This window comes from Melospiza georgiana, chromosome 20 (genome assembly GCF_028018845.1).
Source record: "Melospiza georgiana isolate bMelGeo1 chromosome 20, bMelGeo1.pri, whole genome shotgun sequence".
Lineage (NCBI taxonomy): Eukaryota > Metazoa > Chordata > Aves > Passeriformes > Passerellidae > Melospiza > Melospiza georgiana.
Genome location: NC_080449.1, coordinates 3135732 through 3161722, shown reverse-complemented (window position 1 = coordinate 3161722; position 25991 = coordinate 3135732). Strand labels below are relative to the sequence as shown.

The window sequence follows — 25991 nt, the reverse complement described above, 5'->3', positions numbered from 1 at the left end:
AGCTGCAAACAGCTCTGTCAGCAATGGGGATCCCCAAACCTGCCCAGGAACCCTGTGGCACTTGATCACTTGCAGGATCCCTTCACCCATCGTGACACAACCAGCATCCCTCAAGTTTCAGTGATGAAATCTCCTTACCACTGCCTTTTCTGAACAGCTCTGCTCCATGTGCCTCACGGTCTGCATGGCCCCATGGCACCTCCAGGTTATCCATCCCAGCCAGAGGGGCTCCAACCAGAGTCCCTCTCCACCCTGCAGCTCTGCCTGCAGTGGGGCACCCCACTCTGCCCAGAAGACTTTTCCCTGCCCAAACTCCTGACAGCACCTCTCACACTGCCCTCTCTGGCTGCTCCTGCAGTGGGCACAGCTCTGGGCATCCCTCACTCCACAGGCAGCATCCCTGTGGCCACACCACACATGCCAGCATCCCTGGACACCAGACAGCACTGAAGGGGCTGTGTGAGAACAGCTGAACCCTGAAGCACAAACCAAGGGCTGCACAGCAAACACCAAACCCGCAGTGGGGTTCTCCTCACTCCCTGCAGGACAGGGCTGAGCTCTGCCAGCAATCCCTGCACCAGAGCCCTCCTCTGCTGTCACCTCCTCTCTGGGACAGGCAGGCACAGCCAGGCTCCCTGCACTGTGCTCAGCAGGAGCAGGGACACGGCTCAGGTCAGTCCATCCTCCCTCCTGACCACACAGCCCCACCAAGGCTCACAGCTGCTCCTGTACTCACAAACCATTTCCCAACCAAGACTTGCCTCTGCCTAACAAATTCTGAGAAATCTCTCTTTTCAAAGATACACTATTTGTTTAGAGTGTCTTTAGTTTGGATTTTTATTTCTCTTTGTTATTGATGAAAACAACCTCACCACTCTGAAGTTGCTATAAAAAATATTGCCTGGCAATTTCTCAGTTAAGAAAATCTGATTTTCTCTCACTTGGTTTTAAACAGTGCTGAAGTGATCATGGTAGTTTTAAACCAATTATACAAATACTTTGCTATCCTTTTTAGTAGGCTGCCACAACTCTGGGCACATTTAAAAAACCAAACCAGTTCTGATTCCTACTGCGAATAAATGATGTGCCATAGGAAGCCTGCAGAAGGAAACCAGGCCTTTCTGTAATACCTGGACAAGGAACCAGTCCCCATCCACTTTTACTTCCCTTCTATTATTGAAAAAAAATAAGACTTAAAAATAGACTTCTGGTCACTAGAGATGTCAGTTTTGCCTAAGTCTCAGATTTTTGAGGTGCATTTGTACATGCAGTAACAGCACATACAGTATTCATCTAACCTCAAACAAATTCCTGCCTGTGGCAAGGGAGTTGGAACTAGATCATAATTTAGGTTTCTTCCAATCCAAACCATTCTGTGATGATATGAAATTCCAAGTTGGCATGGGGAAATCGCATCTTTAATTTTTTAAGTATGTATTTTTCTGCCTGAGGCACAGATCATGTGGAATGCTAAAAGCAACTTGACAGTGTTCTTTAAGAAGAGGGAGATCAGCTATCCCTGAGCATCATTCACCTGCACAGCTCCAGCAGAGGCACTGCCAGTGTCCCCAGGACAGCACAGAGACAGGGACAGCCACAGTCAATGGCACCAGGGCTCAGCAGTGACCCCAAGGGCCCATGCAACAGCAGGTCACAGCTGTGGGGACGGGCCCTACCTCTGGATAAGAGCTGCAGAATCATTCTCTCGTTTCCGTCTCTTCCTCTCTGCGTAGCCCCTGAACGCCCTGGGGAACCACGGCAAGCCATTAACCAGGTCCAGCTTGGAGGGGACAAGGGACACACAGAGGGGAGCTCTGGGCAGACAACAGAGGCTGAGCTGCCCAGGGGGTGGGCAGGACCATGTGTGGGTCAGGGCACTCACACCACAGCTCCTCACTCACTGGGCTGCTCCTCAAACATGGCCCAAGGGAGCAGCCACCATCCCTGGGCTGCTCCTCAAACATCAGAACGTGGCCCAAAGGAGCAGCCACCATCCCTGGGCTGCTCCTCAAACATGGCCCAAAGGAGCACCCACCATCCCTGGGCTGCTCCTCAAACATCAGAATGTGGCCCAAAGGAGGAACCACCATCCCTGGGCTGCCCCTCAAACATGGCCCAAAGGAGGAACCACCATCCCTGGGCTGCTCCTCAAACATCAGAACCCAAAGAAGCACCCACCATCCCTGGGCTGCTCCTCAAATATGGCCCAAAGGAGCACCCACTATCCCTGGGCTTCTCCTCAAACATCAGAACCCAAAGGAGCAGCCACCATCCCTGCTCTGCAGAAAGGACCTGGGAGCTGCAGCCACACCCTCTCTGCACACCAGCATTGAGAGGAACTCCTCTCCACTTCCAAGTGTGCCAGTGCACTCAGAGGATGAGGATGGTTTGGTGGGATCCATGTAGGCCCACCAGGTGTAGCCACCTAACCTCCAGCCAGCTGACAGAGCCCCTAGCACAGGGAAAGCACAAGTGAATGTGATGGACAGGAGAGGAGAGTTTAGCTAGGACACCAACAGACAAGGAAATAAAAAAATAAGATTATACTTACGAGATGCTAGAGATTCCAGGAGATGCAGAGAAAAAGAGAGAAAAGAGGAATTTATTAGTGCTCAGCCCCAGCCAGAGTTCTGAGGGAATTCTCACTCCAAAAGGAATATATCTTGTTAGGTGGAAGGAAATTGCTTTTTAAATTAAACATTTCTCAGTGGTGAGACTCCTCCTTGACTGAGCTTAATCCTCCCTGGGGCAGGGCTGACATGTGGCTTGGATGCAAAGTGAGCTCCACACAGACCCAGAGGATGAGCAGATGTACAAGAGCTGAGTGTGGCCTGTCAGGCTGCAGAACCATGAGCTCCTGGAGCAGGGAGAGCTGCTCCCACCATGGCAAACACTGCTGAAGCTGGCTCATGCTGCTGCTCCATGAAGGGAGCGGCACAGCGGGTTGAAAACACTGGAGCAGAAGCCAGGGGCACCTGGAGAGTGACCCCAGACCTTTGGGAACTTCTGGAGGAGTTTCTGTGTCACTTCCAGAGGCAGCACAGAAGCTCCAGAAATGTTAACCAAGAAGCCACATCTACCAAGGGAGTTGTGCTCCTCCATGGTTCCCTCAGGGCACCACTCCCCAAACCAACCCCACAATGTCCTCCAAGCCTTGTAAAACCAGCCATGGGCCATCATCCTGCAACAAATCTGCCCAGAAAATACAAATTCAGACAGCAAAGGCTGTGTCCAAATGTGCCGATTTTGCTGATGGTTTGTGGGTCAGATCAGAACTGTGAAATACCATTGATTGTTATCAGACAATATCTTTTAAATGTTTTTTTTGGGGGGATGCAGCTACCCCACTCCTCAACTCCAAATCCAGCCCTCCCTGCATGAATCCTTCCAGCTCTGGTCCAGTCTGGGTTATCCCAAGAGAAATAATCAGCCTCTTTTCAGGATTTGGGGACGGAAGAGCATAAGGGAAGGCAGAAATGTCAGAGAAACAAGAGTACAAAAAGGACACCAGATTAGACAAGAAGAAACAGAGCCAGAGGGCTGAGGGTGTCCCAGACATTGGAAGAAACACACAGGAAAAAGGTGACAAGGCTGGGGAAGGGCCTTGGAAGGCAGAACAGCATCTTGTTTTCCTCTCTGCTCGCCTTGGTTTTCCAGTCAGGTGGAAATAGTCAAAAGCAGGAAGGCAGCACTCCCTGGCAAGCTGGCACAACCTGGGGAGGAGGCTTCCCTCACTCTGCTGAGCCCTTTGAGAGCTGCCTCCTCCCAAACTCAGCACCCAGGAGCCTGCACGGAGTGTGGAGGGAGAGGCTCCTGCTAACTCACACCCCTTCACACTTTGCAGGCATTTTACTGACACTTTTTCACACACACAGAGCTGCAGGGCTTCCTTATCCCAGAGAAAGGCACTTCTGGGGAGTGAGGGATGCAGGGCAAGCCTGGAACACCCTTCCCTTGGGGAGTGAGTGCAGCAGCAGCAGCTGGTGGAGGGTCTCAGGGGTGACCCACAGGAGCCTTGCTGTGACAGGCAGCCAGGCACAGAGTCACAGACAAAATCAGGGAACAGAGGAGAGCAGGGTACCCGAGGAGTTAAAGAAGGTAAAACCAAACTAATGAGAGCAATAGGGAAGGTAAGTAAGTAGGAAAGAAAATTAACAAGAGACAAGTTTCTCTCTTATCCCTGAACAGTGATGCCAAACACACAACTCCTGCTCCAGGAGCATGTCCAGACCCTCAGGTACAGAACAAAAGCCACAGCAGAGGTTGCACTTACGCTTGCATAGTTGTGGTAGCAGTGTGAAAACTGAAGAGGTTCTCCTTTGGGAACCAGGTTCGTATGGGGACATCATCTGCAAGAGAGAGAGAGAGCCTGAGCACCCAGCAGGCACAGACACCCCTCAGACAGCCATATTTCCTCCTTCCCTCAGGACTTTTCCTTCAGCATCCTGCCCTGGCTGAACAGTTCAAGTCTCATCCTCCTCATGTAATTGCACGCTGCCTCCGAGTGTTCTGTAAATTCCTGCTAAGCCTGTCTATCAGGCTACTAAGTGAAGAATAAAAGCTCTATCTTAAGCATTGGAGATTAGAATAATCCAGGAATTACAGAACTGACATTTGAACTAGGAAAAAACCCAAGGAAATGAAATGTTTTTCATTAAAAGCATTTTCCCGTCTCTGCCTTTTCCTTTATATCATTGATTTAAACTGTCCCATTCCTCCAGTTCTTTCTGGTACAGCACTGTAGAAGATGAAAAGCATTTACCTTCCACTCAAAACAGTAAGCCTGACATATCCTCTCTTTTTCTGCCACTGAAGCTTCAATAAACCCCTCTCACACTTGCTCCTGGTGACTTGGCCTTCAGGGGTTCCCCTGGTTTGGAAGTCAAACCACCCATCAGCTCCACAACCTGCAGGTATCTGAGCTGATTTAGTCACTTCTCTTTGTAAACTGCCCTGCCCAAACCAATTGTGGGGTTTTTTCCCTATTTCCAGGGCATCAGAACACTGCATCACCTTCACTGAAAGCAAAATAAGTCACCAATTATGTGTGTGGTGACCAGGAGGAAGAACCTGCCCAAGCAGCAGCTGCTGCTGAGAACTGCTGGAGTCAGGCAGGCAGGGAATCAGAGGGGTACTGAAACCCACTGCCACAACACTTGTGAGAGCTCAGTGGACTGCATTCCTGGGGGCTATCTGATTTTTCATCTTGCTTCACACCCAATTTGTGACCCCCTTGCCTAATGCCTTGCCCCATGTTGCTCATTGTGTCTTGCCTCAGTCATTCACGTCTTCAGATCTGATAATATTTCATATTCTGGCATTGCCAAGATATTTTTAAATTCACTTTCACTGGCCCAAGCCCAGTCAAACTCCACATGCCCACTGCAGGCATAATCACTACAGACCAGCTATCTTACCAAATGTTTTGCTCAGATCATCATATCCTACAGATTATTCCCTGAAAGTACAGAAAGTGGCTGCAATTACAGATGCAAAAAATGCTAACTGCAGCTGGGGAGCCTTCCTTTGAAGTGCAGCTTCCAAGAAATCTATAGAAAGCTGTAGCAGACACGCCTTCTCAGCTCACAGTTTACGTCAAATCTTGCTTAAAGGCACTCCAAGGAAATATAGATGTTAAATGAAACTGCATTCCAGTGTGCTAAAGACTTCTGCTGCAGTCCCAAACTCTGCTCTCCTCCAAAACACAGAGGCAGAAGCAAAGCAGAACAACTCAGACTGTAAATGAGTTACTTGTTTGAAGCCTCCAACCCACAGAAGTGGCAAAGGAGAAGTTGTACAAATTCCTTTCTAGCCAACAATTCTGTATGGGCTTCTCAGGGACTGCTCATCTCAGAGGACTGACAGGCTCTTCATGTGTTTTACAGCTCTTAAGCCACAGGCTTTGGTTCAAAGCAGAGCTTATGAACAACAGCTAATATATCCTTAGGAGGCTTTGCCTGCCCCATCACTGGGAGCTCTCTCCTTTTCTCATAGACTGGAGTTTACTTGGGAAAAATACCCCTGTCCTCCACACAGCACTCAATGAGGAATAAAGGATCTGGGACCCTTCAGAGGGTAGGACATCAGCAGAGGAGCTCACAGGTGGGGACTGGGCAGCACAGCTCAGCTCCAGAGCTCACTCACCACATTAAAATTCAGACCATGGGCATGGCGGCTGCTGCCAGGAGCAGGCAGCACATCCTTTCTGGCCAGGCAGAGCAGCTTGGTCTCCTTTCCTTTCACCATCAGCTGTGAGGAAACAGTGGAGGAGCCAGGGGCCTGGTAAGACTGGAGGGACACCACCACCACATCCAGCATCTCCAGCTGCTTCCCACTGCACCCAAATCCTCTGTCCATAGTGTGTGTGTATCAGATGCTGGGAGCAGCCAGGAGATGACAGCCTGTGCTCCCCTGGAATGGTGTCAGGCATCAGAAACTCAGCATCAAAACCCACATTCAGTGATGCCAATGGGGCCTGGCTGCCATAAGGGCTGGTTTGCAGCAGCCACTTGTCATGTGGATGCAAACAGAAGCAGCACAGTCAGGTGAGCCCTGGGGAAATCAGCCTCTCCTGCCTCCACTGCTCCCTTTCCCTGCCAGCCAGGCAGGAAGGACATGCCAGGGAATTCCTGCAAGCTGTGGCACTTTGCTGTTCAGTTCTGGGGTTATCTCTGAGTGGCAGCACTTGGATAGAGAGTGCAAATAACACCAAGCTGAGGGAACTCTCCCTCCATGGTGCCAGTGCTGGGATGGAAATTGGGCTTGGAGACACAGCCCTGCCTGTGCAGCCACACATGTCAGGACCCAGAGCTTGAGATGAGCACCCAGGGGAGCTGCTGAAACATGGAATGAAACATGGGGGGAACCTCAGCTCCTGCACTGGCCACTTTGCTCCCCTTTAAGTGACTACTCTGACACATTTTCAGACAGACCAATCTCCACCCCACACTGATGACTGGCCCCAATGACAATGCCTGCCTGGCTGAAAACAAACACTGAATTCCAAGGCCCAGTAACAGCATCTCCCTGCAGGAATCACCAGCACAGGTTTTCCAGCAAACACAGCTCCAGCTATGAGGATCTAAACCCCTCCACTAATGCTGTGGAGATTTCCCTTGCTTCTGTATCAAGTAATTCCTTCAGTCCCACAGTGCAATTCTGATTTGTCCAGGTGTGCTGGTTTGGGCTGGGATAAAACTCATTTTTTTTCTCATATGGGGCACATGCAGTGTCTGATGTGAATCCCAAAAAGTCTCAGGGAACAGAGGAACAATGCTTAAAAATCATGCACAGGATTTCGGGGGCTTTTCCACACATTTCATAATCAGCTATTTTTTCATTACTATTCTTCATTTTAATCCATATATTCATGTAGCCACATGATTTCAGGTATCTAGGCATGACAACATGGTCCAGGACTCAAACCTTTGGTGATTTTACCTGTAGTAAACATCACTGCAGTATTTATCAGAAAACTCTGAACCCAGGGAAGCTGGACAGTTTGATCTGCACAGTCCTTACACACAGTTTCTTTCCAAGGAGAAAGCCCTGACCTTTCCTGGCCAGACTCTCTGCTCTAAGTGCCTTGATGTGTGTTTACAGAAAAACTCAGACAAATTGGGCCAGACTCTTTGCCAGCCACCTACAGGCAAAGATGGACTGCACATCAGCTTATAATTCAAAGCACACAGACTGTGGCATATATTTGATTAATGGTTCAGTTTTTAAAGACTTTTTTTAAAATGGAATGGAATAATTACAAGCACTCTTGTAATTGAGAGAGCATTAAGCAAGGAAGAAAGGAGGGAAAAAGTCCAACACTATGTTATTTGCCAATATTTGTAGGAAGCCCATGAGGTGGCACTACGTGAGTGGCATCCAGCCCTGCAAACAAGAATTTTGGGAACACACCAAGGTACACAACACCGTAACTTGAGGCTCCCACAGAGCAGTTCAGAAAGATTTCCCCTGCCCAGCAAGAGGCAGAGAGAGGATCCTGCCCTGAACTGCATCTGGGATAAGCATGGGTGCAGGGTTTTGACAGAGTCCTTCCTCTTCTAATCTTCTTCCACAGAAAAGGAGCCCACTGAGCTGCATGAAGTCATGAAAACCACCCAGAGCAGCCTCTGATGACCAGGAGCTAGGATGAGCTGGCCCCCAACTGAGCTCAGCTTACTGCAAACTCATCTTTTGACAATCCCTTTCCAGTGCTGCCCCACGGTACCAGAAGGGCCCAGGATCAAAACCCCTGTGCTGGGATGAGATGGGTGTCACCTTTTGTGTCACCCAGTGTGGTGGTTGACAGTCTGGTCAGATGGACAGACAGATAAATTTTCCCAAACATTCCTCAGGGAAATTTTGAGAAAGCTCAGAGAAAGAATTAAAACAATCCTGCAGCTGGTGTTTTGATTGTAAAATGTGGTGTTAATTGTAAAGTGTTTACAAGAAGGGTGCTGTTCCTAATTAACCAGTGCTGTGAGGAGTATTAATTAAAAACAAATCAAGTCCACCTTTATCATAACTGTCAATATCCTAGGGTGATATTATGATGCTTGTATCCCATCTGTGTGTTCTGTTTATGCTGGATATCATGTTCTGTGCCTTCAAGACTGGCTCTGAAGAGTGAAAGTTTTTTTTTGGTTTCTTATCAGCCGCTCCCCCACAGCTGGTGGGACACAGAGACAGGGCAGTGCATGATGCTGCTTTTGCTTTCTGCTTTTGCTCTCGCTCTTGCTTCTGCTCATTAGCTAGTTTAGTTAAACAGTCCAAATTTCTTCCTGGACTGTTTCTCCTTTCCCTTTTTTGGACCTACTCAAGCCTGCTCCAGACTGGGCCCTGGGAATACCGAGAGTTTGCACCTTGTGGCTGCAGCAGCTGCCCCAGCGCTGAGGGACTGAGAACAGAGCGACCACCCCCAAGAGAGACTTTCTGAATTTGTCATCTTTTTCAGAGCGGTGACAGAGTGGTGTCAGCTGGTATTGTTCATTCTGTGTGCTGGGGGTGCTGTGCCTGTTCAATAAACAGGTTCTGTGTGCTGGGGGTGCTGTGCCTGTTCAATAAACAGGTTCTGTGTGCTGGGGGTGCTGTGCCTGTTAAACAAACAGGTTCTTTCCACTTCTCTCCAAGGAATCCTTCGCAATTCGGTTGGGGGAAGGGGCCGTGTGGGTTTGCTTTCTGGAAGGGTCCCCCTTTGGAGATTCTCTCCCAAATTTGCCCTAAACCAGGACAGTCTACTAAAAAAAGTGCAATTTCTAATAAACTTTGCATTTTACCTTCTGAGACCTTAGAGTCTATAGATCACTTTATTCACCCATCCTCACTACAACAACAACAACAACCACCCAGCAGTCACTTACCAGACACTCGATCCACACTGTACATCCTCTCCAGCCTCTTCCTGTGCCACCCAGCCTCGCCAGGTGGGTGCTGCTCCAGCTCGATGGACTGCGGGGAAGGGGCAGCCAGCCTGGAGCAGTTGGGGCACTCCTTGGAGCCCTGGCGGCCGCCAGGCCAGGCCTTGCAGTGGCGGGCGCCGTGCGAGCCGGCGGCGCCGTGCGCGTGGTGCCCGTGGTGACACTCCTCGTGGGCAGCTCCCTTCATCACCACCAGCTCCATGCTGTCGTTCTCGTGCTCTGACAGCATGGGCCTCTCCCCAGAGATGGTGTACACCCGTGGCTTGGGGCCCTCGCTCGGCAGCTTCTCCGCCTGCTCCTCGGTGAAGCTCCTCTCGAATTTGCCGTCCGAGATGACCGAGAGCCTGCGCTTGTTCTGGGCCACCTGCTGCAGCTCAGGGGAGTCCTCCTGCCCGATGTAGGAGTCTGCTAGCAGGTGATCTGAAACAAAAGGCATGTTTTCCTTAAACAGACACCAGCAAATCCAGGAGGCTCTTTGTTACTGCTGTGTAGGGGAGACAGACACAGGAGGTCCCTGCAGGAACCGTTTCAGATGAATGTGTGCCCATCACCACCTTCTAAACCTCTAGGGCAGGCTGTGACGGTGTTCACAGGCGTTTTCAGGTGAGGGAAGAGACAAGAATGTTGACTCCACGTTCAGAAGGCTTGATTTTTTATTTTATGATATATATATTACATAATAATTACACTAAAAGAATAGAAGGAAAAGTTTAATCTCAGAAGGCTGGCTAAGCTAAGAATAGAAAGGAACAAATAATAAAGGTTTGTGTCTCAGAGTCCAAACTAACTGGGCTGTGATTGGTCATTAATTGTGAACATCCAACATGGGCCAATCACAGATGCACCTGTTGCATTCCACAGCAGCAGATAATCATTGCTTACATTTTGTTCTTGAGGCCTCTCAGTTTCTCAGGAAGAAAAATCCTAAGGAAAGGATTTTTAATGGAAAGATGTCTGCGACAGCAGGCACTGAAAGGAGAGATAAACCAGGACAGAGATAAACCTCTTCTCACAGAGAGCCCCAATATTTTACACATGTGTGGCCACCCAACAACTCTAACAAATGCAGGTCTCACTGCCCAGCCTGAAAATGCTGCCATGCAAGACAGCCCTGGTTCAGCTGCAGCCCTGCTCAGCCACACGAGGGCTACGGAGCTGGTGACAGTCTGCAGGACAAGGACCAGCACCAGCCCCTCCAAGTGCCAAACTCTGAGTGTTTGGCCCATAAAGTTCTTTCAGAACACTGGCAAAGGGGCAAACCAACAAGGTTTGTTTGGTTTTTTTCCCCTCCTGATTTTCTGCCAGGTGGTTTGACATGAAAGAGATGCAGCAAGGCTTCAGCTGGCAGCTGCAGCACAGCACCCCGCTCGCGGCACGCCCCGGTCTCACAGATGGCCACAGCTTGGAGCTGTCCTGGCAGCAAACACAGCCGCTCCCTGTGCAGGGTAGGAAGATCCAAGGGAGACAGGCCCATGAGTGCAACTATCTTTGGAGCCCACACACTGGATGAAGTGCCAGGAAATCTCAGCATTTCCATGGCAATTCCATGCATGAACCCAACAGTAGCTCCCACCCACCTGCTAATCCTTTTTCAAGTGGCTGTTAATTACCTCTTACACTTCCCTTCAGATGGGAAGCAGCTCAGGGACTGGCAAAAAGGCTCAGCAGGGAAGGCATTATTTATGTGATTGCTACCCAAAAAATGAAATCATTAGTGTCCAGCACAGACAGAAGCACTTAAAACAGAGGCAGAAAGCAAACCCAAGCCTTTACTTCAGTAAATATTTATGGAACATAACTTCTTTGGCTACCAAGCCATGACCTAGAAGAATTCATCCACAATTTGAAGGCTTGGCTACCTGGCAACTGGCCATGAAGTGAAGGAGGAAGGGGAGAATGACCTCTGGACAAGAGTGGTAGTGTATGTGTGTAACACAGATCTTTCACTGCTGCCCATGAAGTGCTCCTGTGCCCCTCTGAGAGCAGCCCTCCCAAGCTGAGGCCATACACAGTCAGCTTTTGAATCTGAAATCCATCCTGGAAAATGCTCACATTGCCCAGGGCCTCTCCCCCTGCTCTGTTTGTAACCAGAACTGAGTTAGTACTGGTACAGGGTGTCACCCTTGTCTCATTTTTCTGCTTGAGATACAACTTCCTCCAGCACCACCAGGAAATAAATCAGTGTCTGGCCACTCTGCTCAAGAAGTGACTGTCAGGGCTGCTCAGGCTGACACAAGTCAGGTTTCCTTTCACTTGTCTCCTCACAGTCTCTGGATACTGGAGCTGGCCAGGAGGAGACACTGTAGGAGTCCTGAAGAAAGAGCTGAGCCTTTTGAGCCTGCAGCTGATGTTCTGTGCAGGCTTCACATGAAGTCAAAAATCCATGTCCAGGTGTGGTGAGGGGTAGTGCCCCTCAGATACTCCCCAGAGAGTGTGAAAGGCTGGCAGGGCTCTACTGTGCCCCATGGTCAGTGTGGACATTTGCTCCTGCTCCAGGAGGAGCCTGATGGACAACAAGAGCATTTTCAGTGGAAGAAGGTGTTCCACAGGCTGTGATCCCAGAGTCTGTACCCACCTGCAGGGCACAGTGTCAGAGAACAGTGCAGAGAGTGCCCACAGGCCCCAGAGTCCCTCAAACCACGTGTCCCCCCTCAAGAGGCAGCAAGTCCCCTGTATCTGCTCTCCAGCAGCTCAGATCCTCCCCAGCTCCAGGATTAACCATGCTCTAGAGTGGGCACATCTTGGGAAAACACCACCAAAGACTCCCTGAGCTCTGCCAAGATCTGTGCTCGCTAATAGTGCCAAACAAACCATTTTTAAAATTAAAAACAAAGGCCAGCTCTAAGTACTCTTCTCAACTTGTCAAATTTACTAATCTGTGTGGGCACAGTGACGCTACAGATTTCTTAAGGCACCACAAAATCGTGGCTGACAGCTGCCCCTGCTCCTCCTGAAAGTGATACTTGCATGGGAGATGCACAGCCTCCTCAGAGGGAATACACAGGAGTGTCACCTTCACTCACACACTGACAGCTCTGGAATTCAGACATCCAGGAATTCCTGAGCCCTGAGATCTGGGGCTAAATGGAAAAATGAAGTCTCCAAAGCACAATATGCCTGAAAATGCTGATGATCACAAGAGCAAAGAGACCAATTCTAATCTCTGTTTCATAAGCAGTGAGGTCTGTTCAGCTCCATAAAATTTACAGAGATTTCAGGGGCCCATGACTGGTTTCAAGGAAGAGTAAATCTTTTACTGAAATCTTGGCAGGATTGACCAGATATATATGACGTAAACTACCTACCTGATCTAGCATGCAAAACGTGAGGATAAATCTTTCTTCCTACCTTACTTGTGCCCTCCTCAAAGTGTTTTCACTTGTACTTATGTAAGAGTTTTCATGATCTACACTACAAAGGGCTGCCAGCACACCAATGCACTTTCTTTTTGTAAAACAATTGGATAATTCTTCATTTTCATTCAATTTAGCACCTTCAGTAATTACACACTAGAGAAGCAACTTCATATGCCACGGGAATACGAAGCTTTATTCAAGAGTAGTCGTTAATAAAGAATTATCTACAGGAAAATAGTGTGGAAGGAAAAGAGATTCAAACATCCATCATAATGAATTATTGGCCTGTAGAACAGAATCCACACCATTTCAGGAGTCTGTGCATTCACATACACCAAGATGTGACCAGTTACCCTTGTCTGTGCCTGCAGTGAACAGGGTTCAGGTGCCAAAACACTGCACTTGTTGACACAAAGGCATTTGAGGCTAACAGGTTACTTCTGCTAGGAAGGAAGTCAGGCTGGTCCAGAAATCAGTGCTGGATTAGAGCTGAGCCCCACCCCAGGGATGTGGGGTGAGGAGAACCAAGGGGCACCCACAGGAGCTCAGCAGTGACTGGGGCTGCCCCTTCTGGAGTCAGCTGTAGCAGGCTGCTGTTAACACCCTCGCCTCGAGCTGCTGCTCCCTTTTTTCATTTTCACATGGCTCTTGCCACCTCTCCCACTCCCAGCTGCTCCCTCCACCTGCCATGGCAGCCCTGGCCAGTGTGACTGGGCAGCCTGGCACAGCTCCCTCCCCTCACCATGCCAGAGCTGCCCTGGGAATGACTCTGCTCCCCCCTCTGCTGCCTTCAGCAGCAACACCTGTGTCTCACACTGCTACTTAGGACCAGATAAAACAGCTTCCTCAGGTTCTCTTTTCACCTTGATTCTTGCTCTACATGGATTTATTGTGCATGAGGAACTGAGCACCAAGATGAAAGGAAGAAGACCAACGTGCTTGATCTATAGATCATGTGTCCATTGGTTCCAGAAACATCCCAGTGGTATTTCCATCACTTCCCTGCCCACCTGGGCCAAGCCCAGCAGGGCTTCACATCCAGTCCTGAGGGCCAAACCACTTCTCACCCCCCTCATGATGTACTTGAACACACAACCTTTTGTCCTTTTGGCTTCACTTGCTCCTGTCTGACATTTCTCTCTTCACCTTCCACACAGCACTGCCCAACACAGGCCACATCCACGACCAAAGACTGACAGCAGTGACATCTGTGCTGGGAAACTGGCAGTGTCTTGGGGAAAAAATAACTCACATTCTCAGTACATGTAGTTCCTGATAATTAGGCATTTGTTGTCACTATAGTGCAGGAGTTCTACTGTCATTACATTGCAAGGGTTCCATATTGCTGGAGTTTCATACCTGCTTGATGTTTCTAGTAGGCAGCTCCTCTAGGCACCAACTCTTCCCTGTCCTTGCAGCAGCCAACTGACTCCAGCTCCCACGAATCCACTCTTTTATAACACATCTCTTAATGGCTACAGCTGCAGCCTGTTAACATCAGGCCTGTTCCCAAGCTCTAATTGGCTCAGCTGCAACTCTTTAGGGGGTAAGATTACTTTCTATACTACCTTTATTTACTTATATTGTATCCCCTACATCCTTTCTCACTGAGTAACCCTAGCTTGAGCCCTCACTCTGACTTAGGGAACTGAGAAAGGCCTTGCACATTTTCCTTTCAGTGCCACCACATTTCTCCAGAGCAGGGAACACGCTGGGATCAGCCCCCACTGACTGATGCCCTTCCACAGCTGTGGAGCCAACTCCTATCTGCTGCAGACTGCCTTGTGACCCCCTGGGATGAGAAGTTTATAAATCAAGGCAGCATATAGCCACAAGGCACAGACAGAAGCTCCAAATTTATTCCTGTGTTTAGCAGCTAAACTGATGATTAAAGCACCTTAGATTTAAAGGCTCCGCTCCAGCATCAGAGGCAAAGTGGCAAAGGGGAATCCAGATAAACCCTATTAAAAGAACATCTGTCATCTCAGCAAAAAAAATATTTCAGAGAGACAGTCCTTTCTTCCCTGTTTCTACTCAGCTGGAACTCTCTGGACCTGATATTTATGACAAGTAAGTTCCAACTTTAAATCAAAGAACTGCCACGGTCACTGAAGATGAATAGAAAGTTTTTGGGTGTATGTACAGGGCCTTGCTCACAGAAGTAGGAATGAAGTTAATGATGTTTTTACCTTGCACCAGGAGGAATCCAGCTGATTCCCTCAGTGAGGGGAGCACTGGCCAGAGCTGCAAAACCCACAACAGCCATTCAAATGGCACAGCTGAGAAGTTTCTCCTGCAGTCACAACTCCAAGACCTCCCACGTGCCCATCACTGCCCCTCAGGTGTGCTGGCAGGTCCTGCTCTCCTCTGCTCCCTCTCAGAGATGTAATGCAGAGCTTTCCCCATGCCAGCTCTGTTCTCCCAACAGTGTGACCCCTGGCACAGGACAGGCAGCCCACCCTGCTGGGCTCAGGGCTGAAATGTGATCAAGAAATAGTATGGGAAAAAATGGGAATTGTGTTCAAGTTATTGAAGCATGAGGCAGGGATATCAAAACGGAAAATACAACAAGAAAAAAAAAATCACAGTGGCATTTCAGCCATGCAGCAGCTTCAAAGACAAATGAGTAGATGGAATAGCTGGGGTTGGAAGGGATCTCTGGAGACCATCCAGTCCAAGTCTCTGCCAAGGCAGGGTCACCTGGAACAGGTGACACAGGAACATGTCCAGGTGGGTTTGGAATGTCTCCAGAGAGGGAGACTCCACACCCTCCCTGGGCACCTGATCCAGAGCTCTTTTCCCTTCCTCATGTTGAGGTGGAACTCCTTGTGTTTTAGTTTATGGCCACTGCTCCCTGTCCTGTCACTGGCACCACTGAACAGAGTCTGGCACCATCCTCTGACAGCCCCTGGGGATGTTTATGTGCACTCATCAGATCCCTCTGAGACCACCCTGCTCCAGACTAACCAGACCCAGCTCCTGCAGTCTCTCCTCACATGAGAGATGCTCCAGACCCCTCATCACCTTTGGAGCCTCCCCAGCAGTTCCTTGTGTCTCTTGAGCTGTGCACAAGTACCTGCACAGGGAACAGGCAAAGGCTGCTTCTGGAAGGGAGCTGCTCTGAGAAACCAGAAGGTCACTTAACCATGACAAAATGGTTCCAATTAGTCTCCCCTGCTCAAATGGGCTTCAAAAACAAACAAACTCAAGATAGCATTGACCTGGCATCTCATAGATGAGTAACCTTTTAGTCTGGCCTGTAACATTTATGTGAACAGATGAAATTGCTACTGTGAGACAGGACCCAAAGGAGCAAGTGGCAGCTCCATCACGGGCCCAGCATCTCCATGGTAACACCCTGACCTATGTCTTTGTTCCCTCTGCAAGCCAACAACACATTCCACAGCAAGTTCCACAGACACCCACACCATCCTTGCACTGGCTCAGGCTAGGAGAGGCCTGAAGCCCTCAGAGATAAGATTTCACATCCCTGCTCTGTCCTCCATCCTACAGCTCCCTCCAGAGCACAGCTTTTCCCAAAAAGGCACCACCACCTCATCAGCACAGGGACAGACTGAGAGCAGGGCCAGCTGCACTGCTGGGTCTGTCCTGGGGACAGGACAAACATCTCTAGAGAAAAAGACCAGCCTGGTGCTTGCTCTGAACCAGGCTGGGCTGGCAGCTCCCCAGTGCAAACCCCGGAGATGGAATGTCCCTCTCAGAGCACTGCACAGCTGCAGCTTTACCTGCTGGTGGCACAGGAAGCTCAGCTCACAGGTTACTCAGCCTGAAGCAGCTATGAAGCCTCACCTGGGGTCTCTCTAACTCCCTGCCAGTTTCTGGCAGCACCAGGAAGCTCCTCTGTGCCTGGCTGCTCCCTGCACACACACACACTCAAAGATCAGTGACTGATCCAGTGGGGGCTCCACACCCAGCACAGGCACAACCTTGGTTTTGCTCCTGCCACCACTCCCCACTGCCACTTGGCTTGGGGAAGCTCACAAAGCCCTCTTCTCACATACTCACACTGATGACTGAAAAATCATGCATCATGCAAAAAAACAAAGGAAAGACACAAAGATTACTTTTTTTGAGCTTAAAAATAAGCTTTTCCAGTTTCAGCTAACTGCCTCCTTTGGTTTGTCCTGCTGCAAACCAGTAGCCATGCTGGTTTAGCAGGAGCCATGGAGAATTTGGCTCACAGCTCCTGCCCAGTGCCCATCACCCCTGCAGCACCAAGGACACTTTATATTGGATCTCTCCTTCTCTCATTTCCAAAGCCTTTCCCACACAGCTTGCCCAGAGCAGCTGGTCCAGCAGGCAGCCCATGCTGCATCCTACAGCCCCCCACTCCAGCAGCAGCAGCTGCCCTCCCAATAACCCCACTGAGCAAAACAGATTAAAACAGTAACAAGATTAAAACAGTAACAAGAAAAACCTCCCACAGCTCCCTCGCGATCCTTGTGTCTGAATCCCAGCTCACCAGGATGGATCCCTGCTGTCTGGGGAATTTCTCAAAGGCTCTGCTTGCTGTCCTCCTCAATGTCACTGCCCCATGCCCTGGTACCTTTTCTTCTCACAGTTCCAGAACATGGAGATAAAATCTAATGTGCATTATCTCAGTGTGGGGCCTCTGACACCCAAGCTGGAGAATGTCCAAAATTCCACGAGCTCTGTAAAACTGAGTGATTACTTATTCCATGCTTCATTCTCTGCAGCCTTTTTACACTTCCCTTTCACATTTTAATCCCTTTCTGTACCTTTCTTCTAAGTCTGTCCCAAGGGACGCCCACTTCTACATGAAAAGGCACCAGAAAGCTACAACAGTCAGCAAAGACTCTGGCCACAGCCTTGGAGGCAGAATGAATGCTGAACGAGGCAGAGTGCTCTTCATGGGAACCTTCCCAGACCTCCAGCCTGCATAAATAATCCAGCAATTAACAGAGGCAGGAAGAGAGCAGGAGATGCATCAGCATCCTGGCAGCAGCTCCCTCAACACATCCATATCCTGTCACCTGCAGCAGAGTCCAACCCTCCCTTTCTTTCTAATTGTTCAAAATATTTTAAAGATCAGGGGAAAGAAAATCTGAGTGATCCCAAAGGGACAATCCCTCCATCCTCTGCATTCATACCCCACCACCAGGGAACTGCCCTGTTCCAAAAGGGAAACAAAGGGAAGAAAATTCTGTATGGTCATCATCCCTGACAAAACCTCTGAGAAAGAGGAGAGGTAAATGCACCTCTGCAGTCACCTGGGAAAAACATCTTCCAGGATAAGACAGGAGAGTTGTATAGGAATAGTCACACAACATTTCTGAGCCATGAGGTTCCTGGGCCTCACATCAGCAGAATCAGAAGCTGTCACCAACAAAGGCGAGCTCCCCCTCACCTTTCTTCCCCCCAGGTACACCCTGCAACACCTGCAAGCCTCTGTACCTCGTGCAGCTCTGCAGCTCCACACCCTGCCCCAGCAAAGCAGGCAGAGCATGCACACTGCACTTTCACTGAAAACAGAAGGCAAACACAGCCTTGCACATAACTCAGCCCTGGACAAGGCAGCTGGGCTGTCCTGCTGACCTACAACCCCTCTGCAGCTCTTCATTACCACTCCCCAGTTTCTCCAAGACATTCTGCCACACACACACAAGCTCTCCAGAGGAGCCACCACAAACAGAAGTTATGACAGAAGGAGCAGCTCTTTGATCAGCTGTGGAATGTGAAGTTATGAGGGATACAAAAGCCATTATATCTTTTCCTCTCCTTGGAGTCAAGGGACTAAAAAGCTAAAAAAAAGGCAAACTGAAATGGACAAATGGACAATCCTCAGAGACAAAAGTGCAGCAGAAGTGGAGCAAGTTGGGGCAGGGTCTGCACATTTGGCATCTCCCTCCACATCTCCATGGATCTCCTGGGCTGTCAGAACTTCACCCCTCTGCTGAGGAGATGGACCAGCAGATAACTGACATCCCAAAGATTCACACCCCCCTCATTTTCTGCATGAGAACTGCCCTGCACAGGAGGAGAGAAGGGTTCTAGCTCTTGGGTCCAGAAAAGGAGGATCCTGCCCTTCCCTCCTCCATCTATGCCCTCATTGTCCCACTGCTGGCTCTACCACCTTCCTGCTCCTCAAAATCCACACCTCTTTTCCCTCACTGCATTCATCAGTGACTTTAAACATTTCTTAAACAATTTTTTTCTGGACTGAACCAAGGTTTGCCTCCTTCCAGTCATATTTAGGCCAGAGCCTTCAACCCAGCTCAGTGTGCTGGCAGTGCAGGCAGCTCCTGGTGCACAGCTGGGGTTATGACAGCAGAAACAGGCCTGTCCCACCAGGTACAACACTCAGGTGACAGCTCAGAGCTGACAGACACACCCAGGCACTGAGGACTTGATTCTTTGGGGCACTGAGCTTTCAGGACCTAAAGCACCAACACATGGAAGGGGGAATTCAACACCACAGCATCACAGGGCTTTGCTGGGCTGCACAAAGCTGGGCTTTGCACAGCTTCTCCCTGCTCACATTGCCTCTGCCTGCTCTCTGAGGAGCTGGAGCTCATTCAGGTCCCTCTGGATCTGTGCTACACCTTCAGCTTCTGCAGCAGAGCCCTTCCTTTGCTTCCCTGGAGTCACTGGGTGGCAGCTCCAGCACCTGCCCAGCCAAAGGTGAAGCCTCCAGAACTTGAACAAGTGATCCTGAGGTGGAATTCCTGCAGGAAGGAAAGATGTGACTTCCCTGGGATCAGGCTGCTGGGATGAACTAAACGGAGCCAGATTTTCTACTTGCAGTGTTTTTTATTGGATAGCAACCTTCCTACTGGGGTTATTTATAAAGAAGTGTTACAGACTGTGTTAAGTTATACATTGCAGAATTTCAGAAGATGACTTAAAAATGACGATTCCTTTTTTTCCCTCCCCTCTCCCTCAGAATTCAGAGTAATTTCTAGGGAATTTTATTCCTTTCCAAGTGAATACTTAAGGATCCCAGAAGTATTGTGGTATTTCCAAGTGTATTTCTCACTGCTTCATTCTTGCCTGTGGCAACTAAATTCTCCTGGATTCAAAAACAATCTCAAGGCTGATACACCAAGGAACAGTGGGTGAAAAGGCTTCCCTGGAGAGCTCATGGATGTCACAAGCAGAGATGGGGCTGAAATGCTGTCTGGGGAGCCTGGCTGTGACACACAAACCAGGAGTCACATCAGCTCCATTTCCATGCTCTCCTAACCCACAGTCAGAGAATCCAGGAGCACCCCAAGGATGAGTTAAACAGCAGCTTTTAAATGCACATCAGAGAGGCTCCCACTCCCTGGATCTGCCCAGGGCTGCCCAGGCCTCAGGCACCTGAACACATCTGCAATTTCCTCTTGTCTCCATCAGAGATTCTCTGCCTGGCCCCAGCATGACCCCACAGGCGGTACAAGGGCACTACAAAACAAACAGGAGCCAACACTTCTTCCTGTTGGAAACTGGGGTGGGGGGCTGCAAAAAGGACTGGCAGAGACTCCAGGAGACAGGAGCAGCTGCAGAAATGGCCACGATGGAAGGAACAACAATAAAAAAAAAGGTTTGCACCAAACCCCAGCCTTTCTCTCCCCTTCCCTTCCTACCTCCACATGCTGTTCTTAGACCAAATATTGTAAGTAAAGTGTCCCTGGAGTTCTTCATGAAAAGAATCCAAGAAAACCTCAGTACATTGTCTTAGAGCCTTTCCATTCACAACATGAGCACAATTCAGCCAAGGACAACTTGAAGGTCATTAGAAGAGATCCCAGAGAAAAGGAAAGGACTCAGCTGGCTGCAAAGACTGTGTGACTGCTCCTAGAGCAAGAGGCATCTCCTGTACAGGCTTAAACACACACAGCTTACCTAAAATGATAACATCACTCCACATTACATTCTATTTAAGAACTTTATCCCCTGCACAGCAGCTCAACAGCACTAAACAGTTTGTTGCTTTTTCACACAGACTTTCTGTGGATTACACAGGATTTTCTGTAGGTTTTGCAACTGCCTGCATAATATTTTCTTTCATCACAGAGAAGACACAGCCCTGTTAGAAGTCTGGTGAGTTTATCTGCACTCTCCTGCCCATCAAGCAGAACTCATGATAAGCTGATGGGGATAATATCTACATGGAAAATACTGACACATTAGCCAGCACATGTAGTGCCCTCATCTAGGCAAATCTCAGTTTAACCCCTGTTGAAGCAAACCCCTGGAATAAATCCAGATGTCACCTTTGCCAGCAAGGATTTACACCAGTGAACAGAAAATAACTCACCTGCTTTTTATACCCCAGTGAAAGCAAAACCTAGGAGTCACAAAGCAGTGCAGAAGCCTTGTGCAGTGCAGTCATTTCCCAGCTGCAACTTCTCCTAAGCTGCAGGGGTGAATTTATGACAGGGCACTTGTCCCCTAACTGAACTCATCCCCACAGCCCACCCAAGCCTTGGGTCACCAAACTGCCTTTTCTCCTTGGGGGCAGCTCCTCCTGCCTCTGCTGCTGAGATCTCACTGTTCATGACAGATAAAGAAATATATTTTCATTCTAAGGCAATTAACCATAGGTGCAGGCACACATGGGCATAACCAAGGCACATCAGTTCTCTTACCTGAGCCATTCCTGCCTTCAGGATGGTTTTGTGAAAGGTATTCTCCAAAAGCCCTCGCCGCTCTGTGTCCCAGCATCAGGAGGCAGCCAGGGAGAGAAAGAGAGAGATTTGAGATGCTTAAAGGCCAAGGAAAGAAGGAACAGTTCAATACCAACACACTGCTGTGCCCCTGCAGCTGCCATCCCTCAGCCTCAGGTGACACCCATGGAAATTCACTGCCAGAGCACAGAGGCTTCCTCATTACACACCAGGATTCCAGTGGTTCTGGTGGAACATCAATGTTTCCCTGGCCAAACTGGGAAACAGAGCTGGACTAGAAATCCAGGACTAGTTTAGCCTTTAGCTTCTCTGTTATAAGAATGAAAAAACAGAATTGAAATGCACCTGCATCCTGTGATGCACAGAGGAACTGACTCACTGTCTCCAGCCCCCTGAGTTAAGCCCCTCCTGGCAGCCCAGGAAGGAGCCAAACCATCATTTAGGTTCCCACAGGTCCTGAGAGCTCCCAGCTGGGAGCCATCACAGCTCAGATGTGGATGCCAATGCCCATTTTACCTACCTGAACCCTGAATTCTCAAGCCCCAGCTCTGTCAGTATTTGGAGCACTGGGCAAGCTTATTTGAGAGTCACCCACAGCCTCCCACAAAAGCAGTTCCTGCTTCTCTGATGGATTCCAGTCCTGTGGATGACTGAGATTTTACTGGAATATATTAAGAACCAAGCAAGCAGGGCAAGCTCAACCCTTATCACACATTCAGGCCCACGTAAGAGAGCAAACCTATGAATATTCCAACCAGGGAAGAGCCTTCTCCTTGCAACTCACACAGGAAAGGAACCCTTGGTCAAGGCATGGAATACAGCAACCTCCAGACTCCAACTGCCAGGGCATTTGTAATGTCCTGGTGCTGTGATTGCTCTCCTGTATCTAACAGACCTGTGACCCAAGAGAGCCAATACTAGAGCCAGGTTTTCCCCAGCCATCCCAATACTAGAGCCAGGTTTTTCCCAGCTATCCCAATACTAGAGACAGGTTTTTCCCAGCCATCCCAATACTAGAGCCAGGTTTTCCCCAGCCATCCCAACACTAGAGCCAGGTTTTTCCCCAGGTTTGTAGAACAATCTCTCCAAGGTCTGTAGCTGAGCTGCCACTGGGCAGCCCAGGGTGGAGAGTGGCAAAGAGGGAGGTGAAACAGCCACACACTTCCTTGGCAAGCCAAGCCAAGCCAAGAAACCCAGAGCTGAGCACCCTCAGCCCTTAAGCACAGCAGCATCTCCTGGGGAAGGACAAGATTTGCTGCAACAGAGAAGATCTCCACTCTAAGGCATCACATCCACTGTCCTCCTCCTTCAGAGGTGCCTCAGAACATCGTCTCCACCTCAAGCTGCTGCAAAAGGCTCATAATGGCCATTAAACATCTAAGTGGAAAATGGCTTTGACCTCCAAAACCACCTTCTGCTTTGCATGTCCCAGCTTGTGTAGGCAGGATCTTCCCCACTGCTTTTATGCACCACCTCCCAGAGGAGAAAAGGTTAACAAGGCTCCAAAGCACTTCCCAGAGTGACTTGGGCTGGAAGGAGTGGGAAGTCCATTTGTCTTCCACAGCCAGCAACACAGGATCAATATGAACAATGAAGAAAGAGTAATTTAATCTCTCCGGGACTAAATTTCAGCACAGTCAAATGCAAAATGCTTTGGAGCAGCACAGCTGGAGCTGTGCAAGAAGAAAGGTTTAAGCTTTTCTATCTTTTCATACTAACAGATAATGCTAGGTTTTCCCTATTTTTGGATTCTTACATGTCCAGCTCCAGGCTGTACCTTTAGACACTGGCTTGGGGTGGCAGCTGCCCAAACTGTCCCCCTCAGTGCCCAACACCCCCAGAGGTGGTCACAAGGAGGCTCTGTCACTTAGGGACCCCTACAACCAGCCCACAATCCCCACTATGGAGACCATCATGGTTCACCCATCCAGGAGGAGAAGCACCTCGTGGATGTTCCTGGCACCCTCAACCTTTCTGCCCAGGCAGAGTAAGGCTTGACCCTGGAGCAACACACAAATGCAAAGTTGGAAACTGGAGTGTGGCTGCTCCATGGAAATGGTTGAGTCAAAATCCCTGGAAGTGGGGATGTGGCACTTGGGGACATGGTTTAGTGGTAGATGTGGCAGGGTTTGGTTTGCAGTTGGGCTCATTGACCTTGGAGGTCTTTTCTAACCTTAACAGTTTATGATTTTAACATTAGGCTACTCAGCTGCAAGCAAATTCCTGCGCTGCTCCTGTCCTCCATCTCAGAGCTGGTTAAAGCTCAGCCAAAGCTACGGCTGATCCTGCACACCACCATGGCTTTAATAAGATGGCTGGGCATGAGATTCCAAGATCTCTTCCACCAAAACTTCTGGGACTCCAAGGCTTCCCATGGAAATGTCTGTCTTTGCAAGGCACCACCAACACCATTCACAAATGGGCACACATTCAGGCCATTGGGAAAAACCTTGAAGCTTCTCTTTTGCATCAGCAGAAAAAATAACAGCAAGCAAGTTCTCAGGTAAATTATCAGTGAGAGAACATGGTGATTTACACAAAAAATGCTGAAATATGATGATGAATCTGTAACTAGTTCAAAAGCTCCACGAGCTCCAAATTCATCTGTCATTGTCTCCATTCATCTCTTTGCCAGTGCCCGAAGCTGTTTTGTCTGTCTGAAAATCTGAACCAAGATTTCACCTTTAACTTGCAAACCACAAGCTCAAAAAAGCAGTACAAAGCATTTCCTAAGACCAAAACTGATAACCAGCTAAGACAGAGGCAGAGAAGCACTGCTGCCCTCCAGCCCATCGTGTTCCATGGTGAAAGGTGTCACTCAGTGAGAGCTCAAGCTGGAAGGTGCTGCAGAGTCTCTGACCTCACTCTCGTTTCCCCAGGCAGAGGAGGGTACAACCCCAGGTGCCAGAGCTCCTAGAGAACAGGTCACACCCAGAGATGAGGCCATACTCAGAGCTCTTGTGCAGGTCAGAAGCACAGCTGGGCACTGCTCAAAAGCATTGCTCCCTGCAGCTCTGTCCTGCCTGTTCCACCCCATGGCTCCCAGACCCTTCAGGCCAACCCAAGAGCAAACAAACATGGACACGTGGGCACAGCTCCCCAGCCCTGGTGAACACAGCACAGCCTGCACCAGGGGGTTTCCAGCCAATTACACCCGAAATTTCTCACTAATTATTGTGCCTATTATCTCAGTGGTTCCCTTCTGCACTCCTGCTTCCCATCAGCTCCTCCCTGGCTGTGCCTCAGCAGATCCCCCGCAGATGCCTGCACTGCCCTTTGCCAAGGGGACTCTGATGGCCACACCTGCTCCTAAGGCCACTGCCCCTTGCCAAGCCTTCTGTGCTCCTCCCCTGCCCTCAGAGTCCCCTCAGCTCAGCAGCACTCACCTGGATTGTCACTGTGCCATTGTCACTGTGCCATTGTCACTGTGCCATTGCTCCGCTCTCCTCGCTATCCCATCGGCGTGATCGCGGTAAAGCCAGAGCACAATTCAAACAGATGGCAGCTGTTCTATTCATCCTATTCTTTTCTCTCTCTTTTATCTGTTACCACAAGCCACACAATCAGACTTTTCCTCAGCTCAGCTCTGCCTCCACTATCACTGCCAATGGAGTTCAAGCCCCCTCACACCACTGGACAGCACCGGACATAAACCCCTTCAACTGGGCTCTGAGCAGAGACACCTTGGGATAATTTAAGAGCAAGAGATGGAAAATAAAAACTTGTTTCACATAAATGAGATGAATACAAGGTGCCTCACAGCTCTATGGGCCCGTGAGCTATAACCCTGAGTGTATGACACTGCAAAAGCTGCATACCAATGAGCAGGTAGCACTGAGAGGTGATCAGCTGATGGCAGGACAAGTTTAGCCCTGACTCATCTGGAGAGAGGTTTTCATTCTAGTGGCAGAGCAGACCTGCATGTCACACAGTCAGCACAGCTAGATTTAACAAAAGGACATCAAGCAGGGACCAGGGCTCTAGCACACTGTGCTGCTAAGCATAACCAGCACAGACAAGCCTCAGACAACAGCAGCATTTCCTTCAGAATTCCATCAGAAAGGCTCCAGGGAGGGAAGGAGGGATGGATGGGGCAGCACAACACAGGCAGCAAAGGCAGCTGCCCTTCTGGGGCATTTTCCAGTACTCACCGTGCCTCAGATGTCAGAGCTGGGATCAGGTCTGGAAGAGAACTGTGAAGAGGCACAGACAGTCTAGACAGAGATTTGCTCGAAGGAGCAAAGCCGCCAAATAACAAAGATCTCAATTACAATGTAATAAGCACAGAATGGCCTTCATGTCTCTGAAATAATCACATCAACAGGATAAAAGGGGCCTTGCTGCACACGAGCAGCTACGAGAAACTGATGCACATAAATTTATCCACCAAACTGACACTTGCAGAGTGAAGAAATGCAGATTGAAACACTCAGAGATACAGGAAAGACCTCAGATAACTCCATTTAGCAGCAAGCTAAGCAAAACCTGGACTTTCAGGAGTATTACATGGAAAAATAAAGAACACCCACCACCTTCTCATGCTCCTTCAGAAGTAATGCCCAGAGAAGTTG

The 25991-nt window shown here is 49.3% G+C and overlaps 1 protein-coding gene across 4 annotated transcripts in view; it reads right to left on the bottom strand.

Moving 5' to 3' along the window:
• Positions 1 to 25991, bottom strand: part of NSMF (NMDA receptor synaptonuclear signaling and neuronal migration factor) — a 45436-nt gene that overhangs the window by 15321 nt on the left and 4124 nt on the right. For 2 of the 4 annotated variants that reach the window (XM_058038400.1, XM_058038402.1), the window contains exons 2-6: positions 21382 to 21443; positions 9357 to 9833; positions 4274 to 4349; positions 2552 to 2557; positions 1677 to 1745 (exon numbers count right to left, since the gene is read on the bottom strand). In XM_058038400.1, coding sequence (XP_057894383.1) covers positions 1677 to 1745; positions 2552 to 2557; positions 4274 to 4349; positions 9357 to 9833; positions 21382 to 21443 — 690 coding nt within the window. The remainder of the gene's footprint in view (positions 1 to 1676; positions 1746 to 2551; positions 2558 to 4273; positions 4350 to 9356; positions 9834 to 21381; positions 21444 to 25991) is intronic. The other 2 variants (XM_058038398.1, XM_058038399.1) reach the window with 1 other exon arrangement.